Below are 19,958 nucleotides of genomic sequence, written 5' to 3' on the forward strand. Positions count from 1 at the left end.
GACAGGTGAGCAGGGACGGGGGACTGTTAGGGGGTTGGGCTGCGTGGTGCCACCTGGCGCGCCGCCTTTGGGTGCGGCCGCCCAAGTCTGAGGCGGCGCGGGGCTTTCGAAGGCCAGAGCCCGGGGGTAGCGCCGGGGCAGGCTCCTCCGGCTGAGGGTCGCGGGGGCGCCCCGGGCCCGCCGACCAGGCCCCGCCCCTTGGCGGCACGGGCGGGGGCAGGGGCGGCGCCGGCGGAGTGGGGCGCGGGCGCGCGGTGCTCAGTGCGCGCCGCCGCCCCTCCGGCCCAGCTCGCCCGCCCGCCCTACCCCCTCAGCCCGCTCGCGTCGCCCCCCACCCCTTCTCCTCTCCTCGGCCTGGCAGCCCCGCGCGCGGTGCAGCGCGACGATCGCGGCCTGGCGCTCGGGGCGCGGGGTTCGTGGCGCTCGAGGGTGGCGCGCCAGGCGCGGGGCGCGAGGCCAGACCTGGCGCGGCAGGGAGTGGGGGGGGCGGGCAGCAGCGGAGCCCCCAGTGGAGAGCAGGGCCAGGGGGGTACAGAGGTAATGGGTAGGGCCTGGGAATCCGGCTGCGAGGGGCGGGGAGCTCCAGGCGCACTTCGGCCCGGGCCGGGCTGAGCCCCGGGGCTCCCGGGGGTAGCGGGGCGGGGAGGGAGGGTGGGAGGAGACGGCGGGGCCGGGCCGGGGGGCTTGGCCGACGGGGAGCAGGTGGGCGGGGACAGGGGCCCTGCTGGAAGAGGCGCCGCAGCGAGGTGGCGGGCTGCGTGCACAAACAGGGCGGCCGCCTCCTGGGCCCGGAGAACGGTGAGGCCGCTGGGGTTGGGCGCCCCGGCCCCGAGGGCACGGTTCCGCGTCCAGGACCCCTGAGCCGGGCGCTGGGCACTGTCGGGGGAGGATCTGGAGGCCTGGCGGGCCACGGCGCCAGGGATTCTGCAGCCGACCCAGCTGCTGGGCCAGAGGCAGGAGTTCTTGGGCAGCGCGCTGGTGGCAGGCACTGGTGGCGGGCGATGGTGAGCGAGGACAGGCACCTTCAGGGCTGGCATGAGTGGAAAGGGAACGAGGAGGGCCCAGAGTTTGAGTTGGAGGGTCATTTGAGAGTTCCGTGTCACCGGGTGGGTTGATGAGTCATGAGATTTGGGGATCACAGAAGGCTTTCCTGGTGATCAGTTCTGAGTGAGGGCAATGAAGAGAGCTGGGATTTGGAGAAGCGTTTTTGAGGCCACCTTTGGGACACTGGGTGCTCCTGTGGCTGCCGGTCCCCCTGCGAGGGCCTTTAGAGCCGACATCCCAGAGTGCTGGGATGGGGCAGCTGCGGTCCGGGGAGGGGTTAAGGAAGGTCTTTGTGGTGGCGGGTCCCAGCCTTCCTTCCTTTTCAGGCCTTCAGGATTCAGCTGAGTTCCTGTGGGGAGTGGGTTAAAAATTCCTCCGGCCTACAGTCAGCCTTAGAGTATCCACCAGGGGCAGGAGGGACATATACGTGCGTGACTGCCGCAGCATTCTCTGTCGTGGAGCCCTCGCGCTTCCTCACTGTTGCCATAGTAACGGCCTATTGATGGTGTATTTATAGGGAAGAAGCAGGCGCTAAATTTTGGGGAAGGAGGGGGAGGAGGCCTCAGGCAGCAGCAGTGAAGGCAGGCGGTCACGGAATTGTTAATGGAGTGGGCCATGCCTGGGAGCTGTTTGGGAGAGTTACTGGCTTGTCTGAAGCTTAAAAATGAACTAATGACTTATACATGTGTCAGGCTAACCTAGTCGGCCTGTGATACCTGTGGGTGTGCGTTCTCCACAGTCAGGTGTGTTTGGGACAAGGCATAGCTATCTAGAAGCTGTTACATAATTTCTGCACAGAAGAAAAATGTAAAAAACAATACTGCAGTTCTCATTGATAAGCAATGAGACATGTATTTTTCTGTCGTCACTTATTAGTAAGCCTTTACTCATTCTTTTCAATTCCCCTGACACAACAGCTCCATTTTTCTTCAATCAAAAACCTTGCTGTTAGGCACGCCACACCCACACCCTAGACACATGACTGGCACTGGCCTTAGGGGAACCTCAAAGATCCAGAATGGAAGCAAGATTTTGAGATAATATTCCATCTTCTCTCTTCTAAATACCAAGGGTCAACTTTTCTCACCATGGCAGGCCTGTCTGTGGAACAATTCCCATGTTAAGAGTTTTGGGTGGGATTGTTGTGGGGTGCACAAGAGAAAGGCTCCTTCAACGTGGTGTTTCCATAGATGGATGTTAGCTTTGCTTTTTTCCTTCAGTTTTCATTTCATTTATGATTCACATTCTACCTGTTTGCCAAAAGGATTAGAGGATATATTTTAAATATACATAAGATTGAAAACATAAGGAGAAAAGTGGATACCATGTCACAGGGGAGAAAGCATATGTGTTTAATAGCTAGGCTTCCAGGGATCCTGTGCTTTATGGTTAATGTTAACACTGAACTTCTTGACAGCCTAGGCAAAAAGGGTAGCCCCGTGGGTGACACCGTTGTGTCTAACATCCAGTTAGTCATAAAACCAGAGCTTCTGCTTGGGGAGGGGAACCATGGGGTGATTGCTCCCAGATGTGGACACCTTGGCCAGTGCTCTGAAATATGTGTGTGAGTGGGAGTGTATGTTGTGGGTGAGGGCAGTGTGCTGCCGTCATGGTTTACATACTGGCTGGATAATTCCTGAGCTTTCGGCTGATAGCTCCGATTAGAAGGAACAGTCTCATCTAGCCAGTGGCTCAGTTTTGAACATGTCCATCCATGTCTAGGTCCTCTGCTGCTGTTTTGTTTAATGCACAGAGAGGAGAGATGACTCTGTTTCGGGAGATCCTTGCCAGCCTGTCTGGTGAAGAAGAACACAGCAGGTCCTCTGGACTTGGGCTGTGACTTTGGAGATGGTTGTTGTGGCTGTGGGAAGCGTTACCAGTGCCCACTTCTTAAACATGCATTGCCTGGTTTCAGGGACCGTGCTTGTCATTAGAGGTATGTGCGACTTGCCATTGTGAGGAAGCTTTGTTCCCCAAACAGGTCCTGTCACTGTCACTGTTGACTTGCTGGACCTTCCCTAAGTGCCCCTCTTTTCTCTGGGTTGTTTTCCAAGTCAGAAGTGCACATGTTCATCGAGTCGAGTGAGGAAAGCAGAACCTCAGACTGTAGGAGTTTTTCTTTTTTTTTAAAAAAAAGAGAAAAGGTCAAGCCTTAGGCCTAGACTCTCAGACTGTGTTCTTGGGGGAAATAGCTGGAAGGTTTGCTGTGGGCTCTGCTGCGCCTTGGGGAGCTCTACAGGAGAGCTTGGACAAGGATGAGAGTGTCAGGGCTGGGAGTGGCTGCACAGAGGGTGATGTGTGCCATGAGGGGCTGCTGTGACCTTTGACCAGGCCAGTGTGGGCGGGGTCACATCCCAGGGCCGAGAGGGTGCCCTGTAGGTTTGGGGGTTTGGGATTTCACCATGACTCTGCTTTCCTCCTTTGCCAGGTGAGTGACACACTGGATCTGACGGAGAGCCATGGCAGGTGAGTTTGTCTGGGCCCTGGCCAAGTGGGGAAGGGCTGTGCCTAGGTCTTATGGAAAAGTGCTAGCCTACCTTTCAAGGCCTTTTCAGCTTTCATCATACTGAGGGTGTTCCCATGGCTCCTGTCCAATTGTCTGGGTCTCATCTTTCCACTCTCAACTCTTCAGCTCCCTTCTGGAGCACAGACTCCCCTAGAGAGGTGCGCCTACCCAGGCTACTTGGAGAGAAGCTAGCATGACAGGCCATGGGGGTTTTGAGAGGGATGCCTACCTGGGACCAAGAGGGCCTGCCTGACATGAGGACTAACAAACCCCAACTCTAGGGGCACACTAGGAGCAGATGTCACCTCTTCTTTCATCTTCCAAGGTCTCAGCTCAGGCTTCTGGGTGTGCCAGTCAGCTCAGCTGGAAATGGGGGTTCCCCTTGGAAATAAGAGGATATGGCTCCCACTCCATGACATTTTGACTGGAGGCCATCTGTGCCCAGTTTCCAAAGGCCTAGATTCTCCATCTCGAGCCTGCTATCCCTCTTCCCAGAGGTCCTGTCAGATTCACGTGTGTCTAGTCTCCCGATCTCCTGCAGCAGGTTTTGTACTAGACCGTCAAGGGCAGGACTCTTGATACCAGGCCATCCGGCAGCCCAGGTGGCCATTCAGGTGGGGGATGCCAACATCAGCCTCACAGGGAAATGCATCCTTATGATAAAGGCTCTGATTTTCTCTTTTGGAGGTGAGGCAGAAGATACTGGGGACGTATTCACTGGTGACTATAACATTCAAGATGTGTCATGTGCAAGGTTCTCATGCAACACACACTTCCCTCTTATGAGGGCCCCATTGACCTCCAGAGTTTTGTCAGCAGATACAGCATGGTGTCAGAGAAAGTCAGCCCTCCCATCTGTTGTCCATGTCCAGGAGGGTGTCCTGCCTGCTATCTCTGCTTTGCTTCCCTCCATCCTTGAGCCTCTGTGCCCAGGCTGAGTCTGGTCAGCAGGTGCCTCTGGGCCCCTCCACCCTCCAGGCCTCAGCGCAACTTTCTCCTCAGTGTTTCTGGAGGCCAAGAACGCCCATTCGGTCCTGAAACGCTTCCCTCGTGCCAATGAGTTCCTGGAGGAGCTGCGACAGGGCACCATCGAGCGGGAGTGCATGGAAGAGGTCTGCAGCTATGAGGAGGTCAAGGAGGTTTTCGAGGACAAGGAGAAAACGGCACGTACCACCCTGGGGCTGGGTGCTGGGAGGATAGCTAGCCTCGGGAATAAGCCACGCCCACCCTGGGATCTCAGATGGATGAGAAGCAATGAAGGGAAGCCATCTGAGTCCATGGCAGGGCCACGGGGCCCTATAAGAACAGCTCACCTGTCCTTAGAGCCCCATCTGCCAGACTCATGGCCATGTTGTCCTCGGCCCTCAGGGCATTCCACGGCCTTGTCAGTGGCTCTCAGAGGCCAGTCAGGGTGGGGGCAGGCGCAGACCCTGCGGAACTTGATCCTGACCTGCCGAAGTCAGAAGTGCTTACGTGTGAGTGTCAGCTGCCCTTTTTCCTTCTTTTGCAGATGGAGTTCTGGAAGGGGTACCCGAATGCGGTCTACTCAGTTCGAGACCCCGCACAGAGCTCAGATGCCATGTATGTGGTGGTGCCCCTTTTGGGGGTGGCGTTGCTGATCGTCATCGCCTTGTTCATAATCTGGAGGTGCCAGCTGCAGAAAGCCACCCGTCATCACCCTTCATATGCTCAGAACCGGTACCTAGCGAGTCGCGCGGGGCACAGCCTCCCTCGGGTCATGGTGTACCGGGGCACGGTGCACAGCCAGGGGGAGGCCTCTGGGCATCGGGAGACAGGGAGCCACCCACAGGTGGTGCTGGGGCCCAGTCGGGGAGGCAGAACCACCGTCCGGCTTGAGAGCACCCTCTACCTTCCCGAGCTGTCTCTCTCCAGACTGTCCAGTGCCACCCCTCCCCCGTCCTATGAGGAGGTGACCGCTCCCCAGGAGAGCAGCAGCGAGGAGGCAAGCGTGTCTTACAGTGACCCACCGCCGAAGTATGAGGAGATTGTGGCGGCCAACCCTGGCTCAGACAAGTAGAGGGACGCGTGTCCGGTCCCATGTGAACGCCTCGTTCAGGGGCCTCCTGTTTCCTTTTAACTTTTTAAAGACTGTGCCACCACAAAACAGCCTTAGCCTCCTTGTTGCCAAATAATTTCCTCACCGTGGATCTGTAGGAAGTCAGTTGTCAGAGACAGGTGGAGGTGGGTAGGGATCATGCATGCATGAAAACCCCCTGGTGAGAGCCACAGGCAAGAGAGCCCAGCTCTTCCAGAAGCCCTTACACCCCTGCCATCCGGCCCTCCTGTCAGGGACTGGCTTCTCTTACGCCAAAGGAATCACCCCATGCAGTTGACTGTGGCCCCAGGCTCAAGCTCTGGGATCCTGCAGCTGGCCGGAGACCTGTTGTCCAAAGCCTCACCACAGGGTTGAGGGAGAGAAGCCAGGCCTCAGCGCCCTTTTCCCTCACTAGTCCTGTGCTCTCTGTCCTCACTCACATTGGACGAGAAGGACAGAACAAAAACAACAGTAATAACATAATGAACACAATACAACAAAATGATACCACCTGGGCCACTGATAGGGGTTCAAGGGAGATCAGTCACACAGATGGGTGACACCCCCCCATACCCACCCCACACTCCCAACCAGGTTCAAATGAATGTCTGGAGCCACCTGAGAGGAGGACAGGCTCTGTGAAGGATGAGGGCCAGGAGCTGGCTGGCCAAGCTACCCCCTCCACACTGGGGACGTGGTCATCTGGAGGGGAGCTCTAGTCCTACTGTGCTTGGCCTCCCTCAGACCTTGGCTCTCCAGGTTCTCTTTCAGCTGTGCTAAAAGCCACTACCCATTGGCCTGAGCCATATCATGGCCTTGGGAAAACAGATAACGCTAACCCTTCCTGTGGAGCCCATGGCCTTTGAACGGTTGGGCCACAGGCTGGGGTAGAAGGCTGAAGTTTTCTCCTTGTGAGGTTGGCCCATAGGGTGATTAAACCCATGAACTCGGTTTCCTCAGCATTGTGCTCTCTGGCCTTAAACTTTTAGGCAACTGCCCTTTTTTGTGAGTAAGTGTGTTGAGATGAACTTGAATTTCAGATGGCTGATTTCTTCTTAATGATGGTGCCCACCTGGGGAGAAGATCAGAAAGTGTCCCTTTGTAGAAATTTCTTTGTCGTAGAAATGGGGAAGCCCGTGACCTGGGTTTGAGGGCCTGTCTGAGATATGCTCTCTCATTGCCAGGTGCTGGTCCGTTTTTAACAACCCCTTTCTGTGGCCCAGGAACTGTCCACCTCTCCATTTCAGTGAGGCTTTGGGCAGTAGTGGGGCAGAGGTGACCCGCCCTTTAAGTGTCGGTGACCACGCAAAAGACACTGTCAACACTGCCTCTCCACCCCTCCATCTTCATCCTCCTGGCCTCAGCACCAAACCATTTTTCCTCTGTGGTGCTTTAAAAAATGTAGCAAATTTTTGTGGGGCCCAAAAGAGTGCACAGCCAGGGTCTATTGGCAACCACAGCAGTTTAAAACCCACTGAGAAGATAAGCTTCTCTCTGTCTAAACAGCTCTCCAAGGCAGGCCTTGTGCCTCATTCTTTGAATGTGGCCCTGCCTAGAGGCCACAGATAACTTCTGGAGGCCCCTCTGGTCCTCACTCACCCAGAAACATGCTTCAGGCACGGAGGCTTGTGTTCTTACCCCAGCGAGGCCACCAGCTTGGCCAACTCAACCCTGTGGCCCAGTTTTCCATCCTTCCCCTACCTCACAGGCCCGCTGGAGGGTGATTGAGCTAATGCCTGTGCAGTGCTTGAGACACCAGGAAGTCCAGTGCAGTTTGCCCTTAGGAAGATTCTTCTAGAAATATGTAGATCATGAGGCACCCGTTTTAGCAGAGGTCTTCGTAGGACTGTGAAGTCAAGTCTCAACCTGGGGAGTCAGTCTCCTGCCAGTTGGACTGTTCCTCCCCTCTCTCTTCCCACCCACCCCACCCCGAGAGTTCCCTGATGCCAGAGGTGCTGACCAGGTGGCATCCCACCTTTCCTTCCTCCCTCTTTTCCTCCTTCTGGGCCTCCAGCATCCTGCCCTTCCTCCCAAAGGCATTTTGGGTGTACACTGTCCATGAGGGAATTTGGGATCCATCCTCTTCAGCCATGTTGGAGGACCCGGGGCAGCCTGAGGCTCCAGGGCCTGTCCCTGCCGTCCCCGTGTTTTCTCGGGGACCATGCCTGTGTGTCAGCCAGGAGCATGGGAGAAGACAGCCCTCTGTGTCTCCTCCCCACGGGGCAGAGAGCCAGGAGTGGGCCCCGCAGACCAGAGCCAGAGGGAGGATGCTGGGGAGTGCCTGCTCCCATTGGCCCCTGTCAAGTCCTTTCCTTCTGAGCTGTTCACTGTTTGCAGCCAGTTTGAGGTGGGAGGCGGAAGGATGCCCGGGAGTCTGGCCCGGGGCAGAGACCAGCCTGCGTCCTGCGGGTACCAAGCTCTCCGGTTCGGGGCCTTCACAGCATTCTTCCACATGGGGTTCTGTGGTCCCTGGGACGTTTCTCACATTTTATCTTAGACAAAAAGGCTGTACCGTACACCATGGTCATAACTCCCTTGCGGTGCACATTTGGCTTTAAGAACGCCCTGTACATATCTTTTTCAACTCTGTATGGATATCGATTTGATACAATGTTCAATCTGCGATAGCCACATTTTTGTTGCTTTTGGGCTTCGGGTGTGTGTGTGCGCGTTGTTGCCTTTTCTCACATGCTTATCTGAAACAATAGCCGGCGTGTGGCTATATTTGTACCAGGAGGGTTCCGGTCTGAGGGGAGGAATGTCACCTCCCAGGGCTAGGCAGTCTGAGGACAAGACCCTGAGTCAAGAAAGCTGAGATGAGCTGCTGGAGTGAGCCCTCCAGAGTTGCCACCTTCTGCCCTCCTTCACTAAAGCTTTTGGAAGAGGAGGAAGCAGCTCTATCCTGTGGGCCTCCCTCCTGTGGGACCCTCGACTCACACACTCTTTTGGAGCAGTGCCCCCAACCTCGGCTCCTGTTCTGTGGGTGTCAACAATGGAAGGAAATCAGCACTCTTGGGCCTTTTTGGTTTTTCTTTTTCTTTTTGGCGGAAAGATGTGTGACTGTTGATTTGGGGGTATGGCAGGCTGGTTATTTAGATATTTTTCATTTTAAAACAAAAAGGCTTTAACAAATTCCATGGAATGTGACTTTCATGTGTTTTCAACCAAAATCTTTTTAAGACTTTTTGAAGCAAGCATCACTATCTTGTCCCTCCCCTGCTACTCCCCATCACCTGGGGTTTTTCCAAATGAAAGCACAAGCAGAAGTGTGTGCGGCCCCAGGACAGCTGCCTTGTGCCCTGGCTGACGGACACGCGACACTGTGCCGTCTTACCCAGAGGCCAGGGGCCTCTTCTTCAACTTGCGAATCCCACTGCCATTAGTGTGAATTCCTTTGGGTGCTTCGGAAAATAGGAACCTGCCCAATCTGTTGGACTGTGTCTTTCGGCTAGCCTGAAGATGACCGATCTGGGATACAAAAGCATCTTTCTGCTAAGAAGTTGGATGGAGCCAGATGGTTCCTCTCTGGCTGGGGGTTGATCTTTTCACAACCAAATGGCATCACACAAGAACTAAGAACAACACTGCCGCTAGATTGTTCCTTTGTCCAAGAGAGAGACAGAGAGAGATTACTAAGAGAATTTATCTTATTCACCTATGCTCTGTCTTTCTAGGAGTGTGCATGTGTGTGCTATGTGTCATGTGTGTGCCCTCACGTTCAAGGCCAAGATGGAGAGCTGGGTAGCCAAGCTGCTGTCTAGGCTGCTTTTTCAGCATGACGAGGAACGCAGCTCCATCTCAGGATTGCACCAATTCAGAAACAAGCACATCCTCCCCACTGAACTCTAGTCATACTAATCAGTATAATTAGATAATTTAAAAGTACTGTAATCAAACTGCCTGCAACTGTGGTAAAAGCCCATTAATTCAAAGCCCACTAGTTCAAAATGTAGGAAAAAAAAAATCACTTTTTTTTTTTTTTTTGCCAAACTCTAGATAATGCATGGTATCTGCGATTCTTCCTCTGCAGAAATATTCCCAATATTCTTCCCTTGAGTCAGTTTTCAGGTTCATATGTGTAAGAGGGATCTAGTTTAAAATGAGTTCCTTTTCCCATTAAAAGGCTCACGATATGATGGATCCCTTCACTGTGCCTTCAGCAGTTCTCGTATGTCAGGCTCTTCGTGTACACGATGACCTCTGTTCTGTCTCTACTGTGTGCGTGCTGGGTATGGCAGCGTTTCATTCTCCTCCTTTATTTGCTCTGTGAATAAAATAGTTTGTGAACTAAATTGCAATTTAAAGTGATATAACTGTGCATCATGATAAATAGTCTGTAAAGCAGATATTTCGCTATCAGTCCGGCCACTCCCATCATTCACCCCCAAATATTCAAACATAGCAAGCTTTCCCTTTCACAGGCTGTGGGTGGTGTGGCTCATCTGAGCAAGAATTTCCCTGACAAAGAGGTCCAAACAGCGCACCCCACCCCCTCAGGCTCAGTGCCTCAACAGTTGTCCCACTGTCCTGAGCTATGTGACTGGTGCCCAGTGCCTGCCCCCAGCCCACCCCCAGCCCGAGCATTAACACAGATATTCAAGATGGGGACAAGTCCCACAGCTTTTTACGCCTCCCCATATGTCTCCCCGTATGGATGCCACTTTCCCAGGCTTGAACACACCTGTTCTTTCACTCTGTGATTGTGACTCTGTGACAGTGGAAACCCTGATATGTGCAACCGAGCTTCTAGACATGATTACTATGAAATGAATTCATTTTGGTATCACTTTAAACTGTGCTCGTAATTTGTGCGTTGACCCATGTTGGCTGGCAAATCTGTACATTCACTCATATGTCAGGATTTCACTGGAGCCTGGGGTAACAAACAATTGTACTTCCGCTTTCTCTCTCTGTAATTTTTGAGTTTAGCTGTTAAGTTTCGTCTCTTTCTGTACCAGAAAGTAATAAATAATAATAAAGAGCAAATGGCATTTACTTGTGTTCTCTCCTTACCCATCTTGGATCGCTGCTGACTCTTACTTCCTTGGATTATGGAAGGTTGTGGGCCAAACTTGTTTTTCCAAGAGTCAGACTGTAGATAAGGAAACAGCCTGAACCAGTTTAGAAGCAGGAAGCAGAGAGGTCCTGGGTCCTAGAGCTGGTCCTGTATGTGTAACATGATCTGCCGACCCATCCCCTTGGGAGGAGGTTAGTAAGGTCTGCCACAAATCATGTTAACAGCTTCCCTGTCGCCTGATCCCTGGTTACTCATCAAGATGGCCTTACTAGAAAAGATGTTCTGCTTGGTTTCAGAGCTGGAGGAGGGGCAGGAGGGAGAAATTTTTTGGAGCTCTATATAGGTGGGATGTAATCCTCAGCTTTTGCCCTGGCTCAGCATCCTGAATTCTGAAGGTGGCAGGAGTCTGAGACTATTCGGTGGGCACTGACAGTTTAGCCTCCCCTTGGAGGAAGCGTGGTCTTAGCCTGGAACACTGCCAGCTGTTTATCTGGAGTGAGATGGGGCCAAGGAAAGTAATTGGTAAAAGTTGTGCCTGTCCCCCATAAGGAAAGTAATCCATCCTTTAATAGGAAAAGCCATGGCAGTGATGAGACGATGGCAGTGACATTCACGGCCTCCTTTGAGGATTGAATGTGGAGGCCCAATGCTTGAATGACAGCCAGAGGCCTTAGGTTCTTTTCTTATCCCGAGCTGGCTTACTGAGTGATGCCAGCCTTCTGAAGATGCTGGGCAGTCAAATGAAGACTCCTCAGGCACACTCCAGCACAAAGATGGGGTCATGTTCTAGACATAGGTTTGGAACTTTAGGCTCTTTTTGTCAGAAACTAGCACTCTAGCCAGCCACTGAGGGTCCCAGCCTAGCCCACACAAGGAAACTAGCACACGAGAGCTTCCCCCTTTCCCCAGCCCCATCTTGTACTACAGCCACACCCTTAGAGCAGCTGGTTTGAGATCTCACAGAATGAAGGCACTGAAGGACAGTGGAGAGGGGCCACAGACTGGGCTTGGAAATGATCATAACCAGCCCTTACTGAGCACTTAGTGTATGCCAGGTCCTGTAGAAGGATTAACTGAGACGATCCTCCTAACAAACCTGTGATGTCTGAGAGAAGCAAAGACCAAGAGGATGCCATTTGACCAAGGCCTCCAAGAGAAGTGCTGACTTCATTGTGTGAACCCAGGTCTGCCCAGATTGTCCCACCCCTGGCCAATTGTACTGCACTGCTGGTCTCCTCTGGTGATTACTTTGCTTTTGTGTTCATGTTGACTGTTCATCCTCCCAGTACCCACCCGTCTACCTCTTTCTACCTAACTGTTAATTCCACAAGGGCAGGGACCATGTATAACTTTTGTTCTCATCATTTCTTCTCCAGAACTCAGCTCAGTGCTTGGCTCACACTCAGTGTTCAATTAAAAAAAAATGTGTTGAGTGATTTTATTCTGCAGTCATAACTCAGGCTCCTTGTACTAATTTTCTCAGGGTGCTATAACAAAGTCCCATAGACTTGATAGCTTAAATAACAGAAATATATCGCCTCCAAGTTCTAGAGGCTGGAAGTCTGAGATCAAAAGTTTGGTAAAGTCGGTTGCTCCTGAGACCATTGCCTTGGCCTGTAGACGGCCATCTTCTTCCCATGTCTTCACATGATCTTCCCTTTGTTCATGTCTGTATCTTAATCTCCTCTTTTTATAAGGTCACCAGTCATATTCGATCAGGGACCACCCTACTGACCTCATTTAAACTTAATGACCTCTTTAAAGACCCTACCTCTCAGTACAATCACATTATGAGGTACCGGAGGTCAGGATTTCAACATAGGAACTTGAAGAGGGGATATAGTTCATCCCATAATACTCTATTCATGGCAGACAGGAGTCTTTGTTGCCCCTTCTCCCAACCCTGAGCGCATCATACACACTCTGGAAAAGCTTGGGGGTGGATATTACAATTTCGCTGAGATTCTAGCAAACACAAGGGCACCTTGCCATTCTCAAACCACACCCCAGAGCAGATGCTCCCCTGCCACAGATGGTGCACCCAGGACAGCTGTCAAAGGTCCCCACAGGGCAGGTGGACTTGGGAGAGGCGATATGGGCTTCAGAATGATTTTCTCAGGGTCCCTCTGTGGAGAGTGATGGGCAGACCGAAAGCCTGAAGAACAGACAAAATATTTGTGCCCTTTTAGATTTTTTTAAATAGACAAAAGTTTTTTCATGAATCACAAGCCTAGCAGCTCCAGTAACAGTGGCTTTCAATAATTTCTCTGAAGAGCTCAAACTGTGTGATGGATTCAGTTTCACTGGGCTTTATGTACTGTAAAAATAGAGGCTCTAGAGGCTGGGTAACATTTGTGTCATGCTGGTTACACTTAATCACAGGAGCACAGTGGGTGGGCTGGTGGATGCCAGCACCCCAGAGTTCCGGGACTCACTGGGCATAGAGGGAGGGGCGCTGGTGGAGTGCAATGTTTACCAACCTGGAAGTGTCACTGCCTCCACTCTGGCCATGGGACTCAAGAAGGGCCGTCCTGTTTGGAAGTTTGGGCCTAGCTTGGTGGGGGAGGCATGAGATAAGAGATAGCAGCAGAGCATGTAGAACTTTCTGCTACAGGACAACCATGGGTCTGGAGGTGGAAGATGCCAGAGAAAACCTTCCTGAAGAAGCCACATCCAACCTCAAGCTTACGGGATGAGTATAAATCAAAGGCAAAGAGCATGAAAGACAACAAAACCAGGCAGAGGGACCTCACATGAAGAGGCCTGAAGACCAGCAAGGCCATCATGTTTTTAAGGAAACAGGAAGCCAGGACAGCAGAAAGGGAAAGACTTGTGCAAGACTGGAAAGATAGAGGGAAGCCAGTCCACACAGGGGCCCCTAGGCCACACTTGGCATTGTCATCTTTCCTCCCTGGATGACAGTCATAGCCTCCAACCTTATCTCTTTGATCCTGTTGAATCCATTCTCCATACAGCAGGCAGAGAGATTGTTTCAAATAGGTTTGCTCATGGCCTCTTGCTCCCACTATCACCAGAGTCAGTCCCACATGGCTGTGGGATCGGCTAGGCTGGTGAGACAGGAGACAGACAGAAGTAAACCCCTGGGAAGATTTGTGTTCAAACGCTGAATTATATATTTAAGAAGTTGTATTAGGGTCCTCCAGATACAGAATGCACAGGAGATAAAGTTCTACAAATAGAAATATACCTATCTATACATATAGAGATATAGAAAGATATTGATTTATCCTAAGGAATCACCTCATAGAATTACAATTATGGAGTCTGGGAAGTCCCCCACAACATGCGCTCTGCTAGCTGGAGTCCTGGGAAAGCCAGTGGTGTGAGTTCTAGTTCAAAGGCAGGGGGAGATCAATTTACCAGCTCAAGTCCTCAGGCAGTGAGAGAGAGGGAAAGGGAAAGAGATGTGTGTGTGTGTGTGTGTGTGTGTGTGTGTGTGTGTCGGGGGTGGGGGGCTGAACAAGTTTCCCCTTCTTCTGCCTTTTGGTTCTATGTAGGCCCTTCATGGATTATGTGATGCACACTTACATTGGGGAGGGCCATGTGTGTTACTCGGTTCACCAATTCACATGTTGATCTCATCTGGACACAGCCTCACAGACACATCTAGAATTCATGTTCAGCTAAATATCTGGACACCCTGTAGTCAAGTTGACACACACAATTAACCATCATAGAGGGAACAGAACCATGTACAGTGACTGACTGGGTTGTGAGAAGGTTGGGAGGACCCTCACATGTGAGTTTGGGGGCTAGGACAGTAGGATAGATGGTGAGCCATTCTCCTAGAAGGTTGAATAGGTTCACTTCCACTGGAGGAAAAGTAGGTTGTGGCATGTTGAGTGTGTGGTGTGGAGTGTCTTAGGGGATTGAAAGAGGGAGGTCTAGGCTGAAACAGCAGATATTGGAATCACTTGAGGTACCACGAAGATGCTAAATGAAGTCTGGGTATGGGCTCGATGGGCCAGGTAGGCAGGAGAGTATAAAGTCCTAGAAAGCAAGGGAGGAGAGTGTTTTTAGCAGAAGAGAGAGGACAGTAATACAAAATGCTTCAAGGAAGTTGAGTAAGATGAGTAAGATGGATTGAGCTGTCAGGAGGGCATTGGTGACCTTGGCCTGGCGCACTTTTAGTTGAGTGGTGGGCCAGAGTCAGGTAAGGAGAGGTCTGGGAGGTAAAACGGTGGAGACAGAGTTGGGGCAACACTTTCCAGGAGTTAGGCTTCCCTGGTGGCTCAGGGGGTAAAGCGTCTGCCTGCAATGTGGAAGACCTGGGCTCGATCCCTGGGTCAGAAAGATCCCCTGGAGAAGGAAATGGCAACCCACTCTGGTATTCTTGCCTGGAAAATTCCATGGATGGAGAAGCCTGGTAGGCTAGAGCCCATGGGGTTGCAAAAAGCTGGACACAACTGAGCGACTTCACTTTTCCAGGAGTTGAGAAAGGATGGTAGTACCAGTGAGACAAAACACCATGGTAAGAGAGTTGGGTTTCTTAATATTTGTTTGTTTACCATTCAGGTCATTTTTATTCAATAATTATGAGTTTCTACCATGAGGGACACAGTACAGTAAATGCAGGGGAGACAGAGAGAGGCAAGCAAAGCCCACAAGGTCTCTGCCCTCACGGAACTGCTATCAAATGCTGAAAAGGATGTGGCGATACTTTTGTGCTGAAGAGAGTGATCCTGGAGAAGGGAGTAGCCAAATGCCCAGGAAGCTACAGAGATAAGTCCCTGAGAGAGCTGAAGCTGGGCACAAACACGAGGGCCACCAGCTCTGCCAAGGACAGCCTGCGGGCAGTGGGAAAATCACACGGTGCCAGCTTCCAGTGAGAACTCTGCTAGAAGCTGAGTGCTTCACAGTCCATGGCCCCTTCCCCACCATTTTCTGGTGGGATCACCGAGGTACATTGCCTAGGGTCACACAGCTACTCTTGAGGAGCCATGGCAAGAAGGGCAAAGCAGCGGGATTGCAGAGCCTGGACTCTGACCCACCTCATTCTCCCTGGTGTGTCCTACTTGTGTTATGACCTGTCTGTTGGCCCTGTCTTGCAAGAATAATGGGCAGGGCAGAGTGGTCAAAGGCAAGAAGATATTTCCTGAAACTCTCGTGAGTCATTTCCTCCCTTGGACCTCCTCCTGTTCTGTCCCAGGGTCCTTGAATTAAAGGCAGGGACATAGCCCCATGGATCTGCATCTAAGCCCCATCTATGAATTGCTATGTGAACTGACTCACACCCTGGTCTGTCAAGGGCCTCAGATTGTCTGTCTGTAAAATGGAGGACCCTGGGAAGAGGATCGGCTTTGTGGATCTTCGGAGACCTTGTCATTAGTTTGCCAGGCCTCTCTCTCACTCACCTGGGGTTAGCCTCTCTGTGTCTTCCTCCAGGTCAGAGGGGCTGCCTCTGGGTGTGCTTTTGAGGCTTCAGCGTTTGCGTCTTTACAGCACTTTTTCCACCTCTCCATTATTGTGGGCCATGTTCCTTTGGCCCCTGACTGTTTTGAATTCTAGACATATCACATTTCTCTCACTGGATATGGAAACAATGGAAAGCAGGTGCAGCGCTCTGTGAGGAGTTACCTGGCAGGCAAGGCCAAGGACTCGGTGAGGTCACCTGGTCCAACCTCATCCCTGGGGAATCAGGAGAGAAGTCCTTCCCCACCCATGACAAGGATTCCCTGCACCCGAGGGACTGATAGGCAGTTGTTTATGCCTTCCAGGTTTTGGAATCTACTGCCAGCTTCTGGTGGAAGGGATTTGTGGGCCAGTGGGGAGATGGAAAGGAAGAAGGAGCTGAGCGGTGAGCAGCTGCTATGCTGGGCCAGAGGGGAGGGGATAGAGGGTGAGCTTCCTGTCATCACGCTTGCTCTTGGTCCTGCTTCTCTTCCACCTGCAGGCAGTCCGGAGTTACACTTTGGGCCATTAGCCAGCAGCTATCACCCTAAACTAGGTGATTGCAGCTCCCCCTGACTTGTCCAGGTGGCTGCCCTTCACAGGAGGAGCTGAAGGGACCCAGAGCATCTCAGTGGTCCCATTCTGCAGGTAGGCTCATCAGCCAGGTCTGGGCCTGTGTCAGTGTCTTTAACTCACTTCTGCTGGAGGTGCTTCCCCCACACTCCCAGGGAAGCAGAATGTGGCAGTATTAAGGGAAGTACCAACACACACAAAAAATGCCCTGATCTTGTCCCCATAGAGCCATGGACTTCCAGCCTGTTGGCTTCTATCTGCCTTCCAGAGCAGGAGCCCTATGAGGATGGGGACCTGGCCCCTAGCCCCAGTGCCTGACATGCAGGCAGGCTTTTTCAAGACAGTCCTTCTGGATGAGATGAGCCCACACGTGGAAACCAAGGAGCCCCCTGTAGCTTCCCACTGATGACTGGGTCCCCTGCCATTTATTTCCCTCTCTCTGTTCATGAAGTGGCCCTCCTTTCCTGGGCCAGCTACCATCCTTGAAGTTTGCTTTCTGTCCTTCCTGTTTTTTTAAGGAATGGGGGGACATCTGCCAGGCTTTGGTTTGGGGAGGGCCCTGGGGCTCCAGGCATGACCTCAGTACCAGCTGCTTCCAGAAGCAGGAAGCAGAATTGTTTACAGGTTCCTAAGTTTCATTAGCTAGTAGAGAGGAAGCTCCCAGATGCCTGGAAGAACTGGGTTTGCAGCCAAAATCAGGCTTACTAGCTGGGGCTTGATGTGGAGTTGCTTGAGACTCTGCTGTCCATGGAGCGGTGGGCAGCAAACCATCACACCCACTGGTCTGAACGGCCTCTTCCATAGAATCCCAACATAAGAAAGGGCTTAAAGAGCACTGCTTTGGGTGAAGAAGGGCTGGAAGAACCCCGCCACACTTCCCTGAAACCATGAAACAGTGGGAAGCTGGATTTTAGCCCCATCTTCCATGTGCAATGAGAAACTGAGGCTCAGCATAGAGGAAACAATTTGCCTAAGATGCTCCAGGGTCAGAGATAGGATACACTCCCAGGTGTACTGACCCCAGGCCTCGGTTCTCACCACCTCCCACTTCTGCTTGCAAGGGAGGTGGGAGCAAGTAGCAGCCATGGCTATCAGACCTCAAGCCATTCAGGAATCTCTCCATAGAGTGCGTGGCTGGCTGAGTAGCTGGGAGAGGCCAGTGGTTGGAAGCTATTGGTGGGGGCAGGAGGTTGAGCAGCAGAGAAATAGACAGACACAAGACGAGGGCGGACAGGCAGACATTCAGGATACAGCCTGAGGTGAACACTTGCTCTGTGGGGAGGGCGGGATTGGATGCTGTTTAGATTTCAACATGAACTTGTATGCAATTAACTGGGTTTGTTTGGTCCCCAGTGGAGGCTCTATGCTCAGGATCACCTTTAGGGAAAAAGATGATATGTTTTCTTTGGAGATGCTTAGCTTGAAGGGAGGGAGAGCTTTCACCCCCAACCCTTTCTGTTAATAAAATAGCTCTTATTTTAATAATGATTCAAGCCCTCCAGCAGTCAGTTCACAGGAAAGAAATACAGAAGATCAATAAACATATGAAAAATGCTCAGGTTTATTCATAATTAAAGCAATATAGATTCAAACAACCAGACAGAGATAATTTTTCACCCATCATAATGATGCCTTATGGAAAGTTTCCTAATATCTTTCACTGACAAGGCTGTGAAGAAACCAGCACTTTCATCCCCTTGCTGAGGTCCCATGTGGTCCAGCCTCTTCAGAGGGAACAGTGTCAACAGCATTCAAAACTGTCAGCACGTGCACCCCAGAACCCCGCAATTCCACTCCTAGGCTCCAGCTCTACAAAAACACGTTTGCAAAGAGGCATGTCCAAGAATGTTCCTTGCTCCATTGTTTATAAGAGAGAAAGGCTCTAGATACCCCAACTGCCCGCGAGTACGTCAATAAACAGAAGTGCAGCAAAATACTGTGTGTGTTCAAATGACGTGAGGCAGATTTGTTCTGACACGGGAGATCCCCAAGGCACACTGTTCACTTCAAAAAGTAAGTTTCAGAACAGCACGTACCACAAATGTATGATCTCATTTGTATAAAACACTGCAAACACACACACACACACACACACACACACACACACACATCTAAGCCAGATGTTCTCTGCACCCTTCCTCCCCACTCTCAGGTCATCAGTCTAACCTACAGCTGGGGGAGATATTTGGGCTCCCTGGCTCTCTTGTCTGGAAGCCTTCCACTAGGGTTAAGGTCTCTACAGCCCACCACTCACACTCGGCCCTGGGCCGTGTTCCTGGCCCCCCTTAGACTTAGAATATCGCTCTGTACCCAGGGTGCTCTCACTCTCTGGGCCCCTAAGTTTGTCCAGCCAGACAGTGGGGCTTCTGGAGTGTTTGGAATGAGAGTTTGGGACAATTTTAGAAAGAAACTATGGTGTTGGTGCCCAACCCAAGAGATGTAGACATGTTAAGGTGATGAAATGCCAAGGTTTCTGGGTGGCACTAGGGGCGTAGGGATTGGGCACCAAGTCTCCCCACCCTCTTTGCTTGGGTTTAGGTGGTAGGGTACTTTGCCACCAGGGGACAGCTCTTCTGCATGCACCTGGACCTAGTGACCCAGTGCCCAGGAGTGACCCGGGCACCCAGGGCCTAGGAGTGACCTGGGGACTAGGGTCAAGGCCAGTTGGTAGTCAGAGAGGAATCTGATCTGAGGTCAATAGTGCAAAGTCATGCCCATACCTGGTGCTTCCCAGGTGGCACTAGTGGTAAAGAACCCACCTGCCAATTCAGGAGACATAAGAAATGTGGTTCTATCCCTGGGTCAGGAAGATTCCCCAGAGAAGGAAATGGCAACCCACTCCAGTATTCATGCCTGGAGAATTCCATGGACTGTCCAGGGGTCACAAAGAGTTGGACACAGTCAAACAGCTTAGCACGCACGCATGTCCATACTTATTCAGCTCTGCTGACTTGACCGCTCTCAAGATCAGCCACCCTGTAGGGAGGAGACTATTAGTTCCATTTTCCAGTGGGGAGACTGAAGTCCAAAGAATTGAGTTCGTGTGGAGGATAGGCAGGGCATATGGCTGCCACTTAAAATACAGGGTACCCAATTAAATGGGATACTTTTTTAGTGGACATACTTCCCAAATGTCTCATGTGTGAGTGTGAGTGTGAGGGAAAGGGACTGAACCTGGGTCTCCTGCATTGCAGGTGGATTCTTTACCATCTGAGCCACCAGGGAAGCCCACATGTTGCTTACTTATGCTAAAAAAGAAAAAAAGAAAAGCATTGCTTATTTGAAATTCAAAGCCAGTGGGCATCCTATATTTTCCTCTGTTCAATCTGGCAACCCAGGCCTGCCAGAAA

The 19,958-nt window shown here is 51.8% G+C and overlaps 1 protein-coding gene across 1 annotated transcript in view; it reads left to right on the forward strand.

Moving 5' to 3' along the window:
* Nucleotides 1-771: 771 nt before the first annotated feature.
* CNGA2 (cyclic nucleotide gated channel subunit alpha 2) overlaps nucleotides 772-19,958 on the forward strand; it is a 47,218-nt gene continuing 28,031 nt past the window's right edge. Inside the window, exons 1-4 of the mRNA XM_052663343.1 lie at nucleotides 772-798; nucleotides 3,473-3,510; nucleotides 4,553-4,713; nucleotides 5,061-5,131. Coding sequence (XP_052519303.1) covers nucleotides 4,607-4,713; nucleotides 5,061-5,131 — 178 coding nt within the window. The 5' untranslated portion in view covers nucleotides 772-798; nucleotides 3,473-3,510; nucleotides 4,553-4,606. The remainder of the gene's footprint in view (nucleotides 799-3,472; nucleotides 3,511-4,552; nucleotides 4,714-5,060; nucleotides 5,132-19,958) is intronic.

Source organism: Budorcas taxicolor, chromosome X, assembly GCF_023091745.1.
Source record: "Budorcas taxicolor isolate Tak-1 chromosome X, Takin1.1, whole genome shotgun sequence".
NCBI lineage: Eukaryota > Metazoa > Chordata > Mammalia > Artiodactyla > Bovidae > Budorcas > Budorcas taxicolor.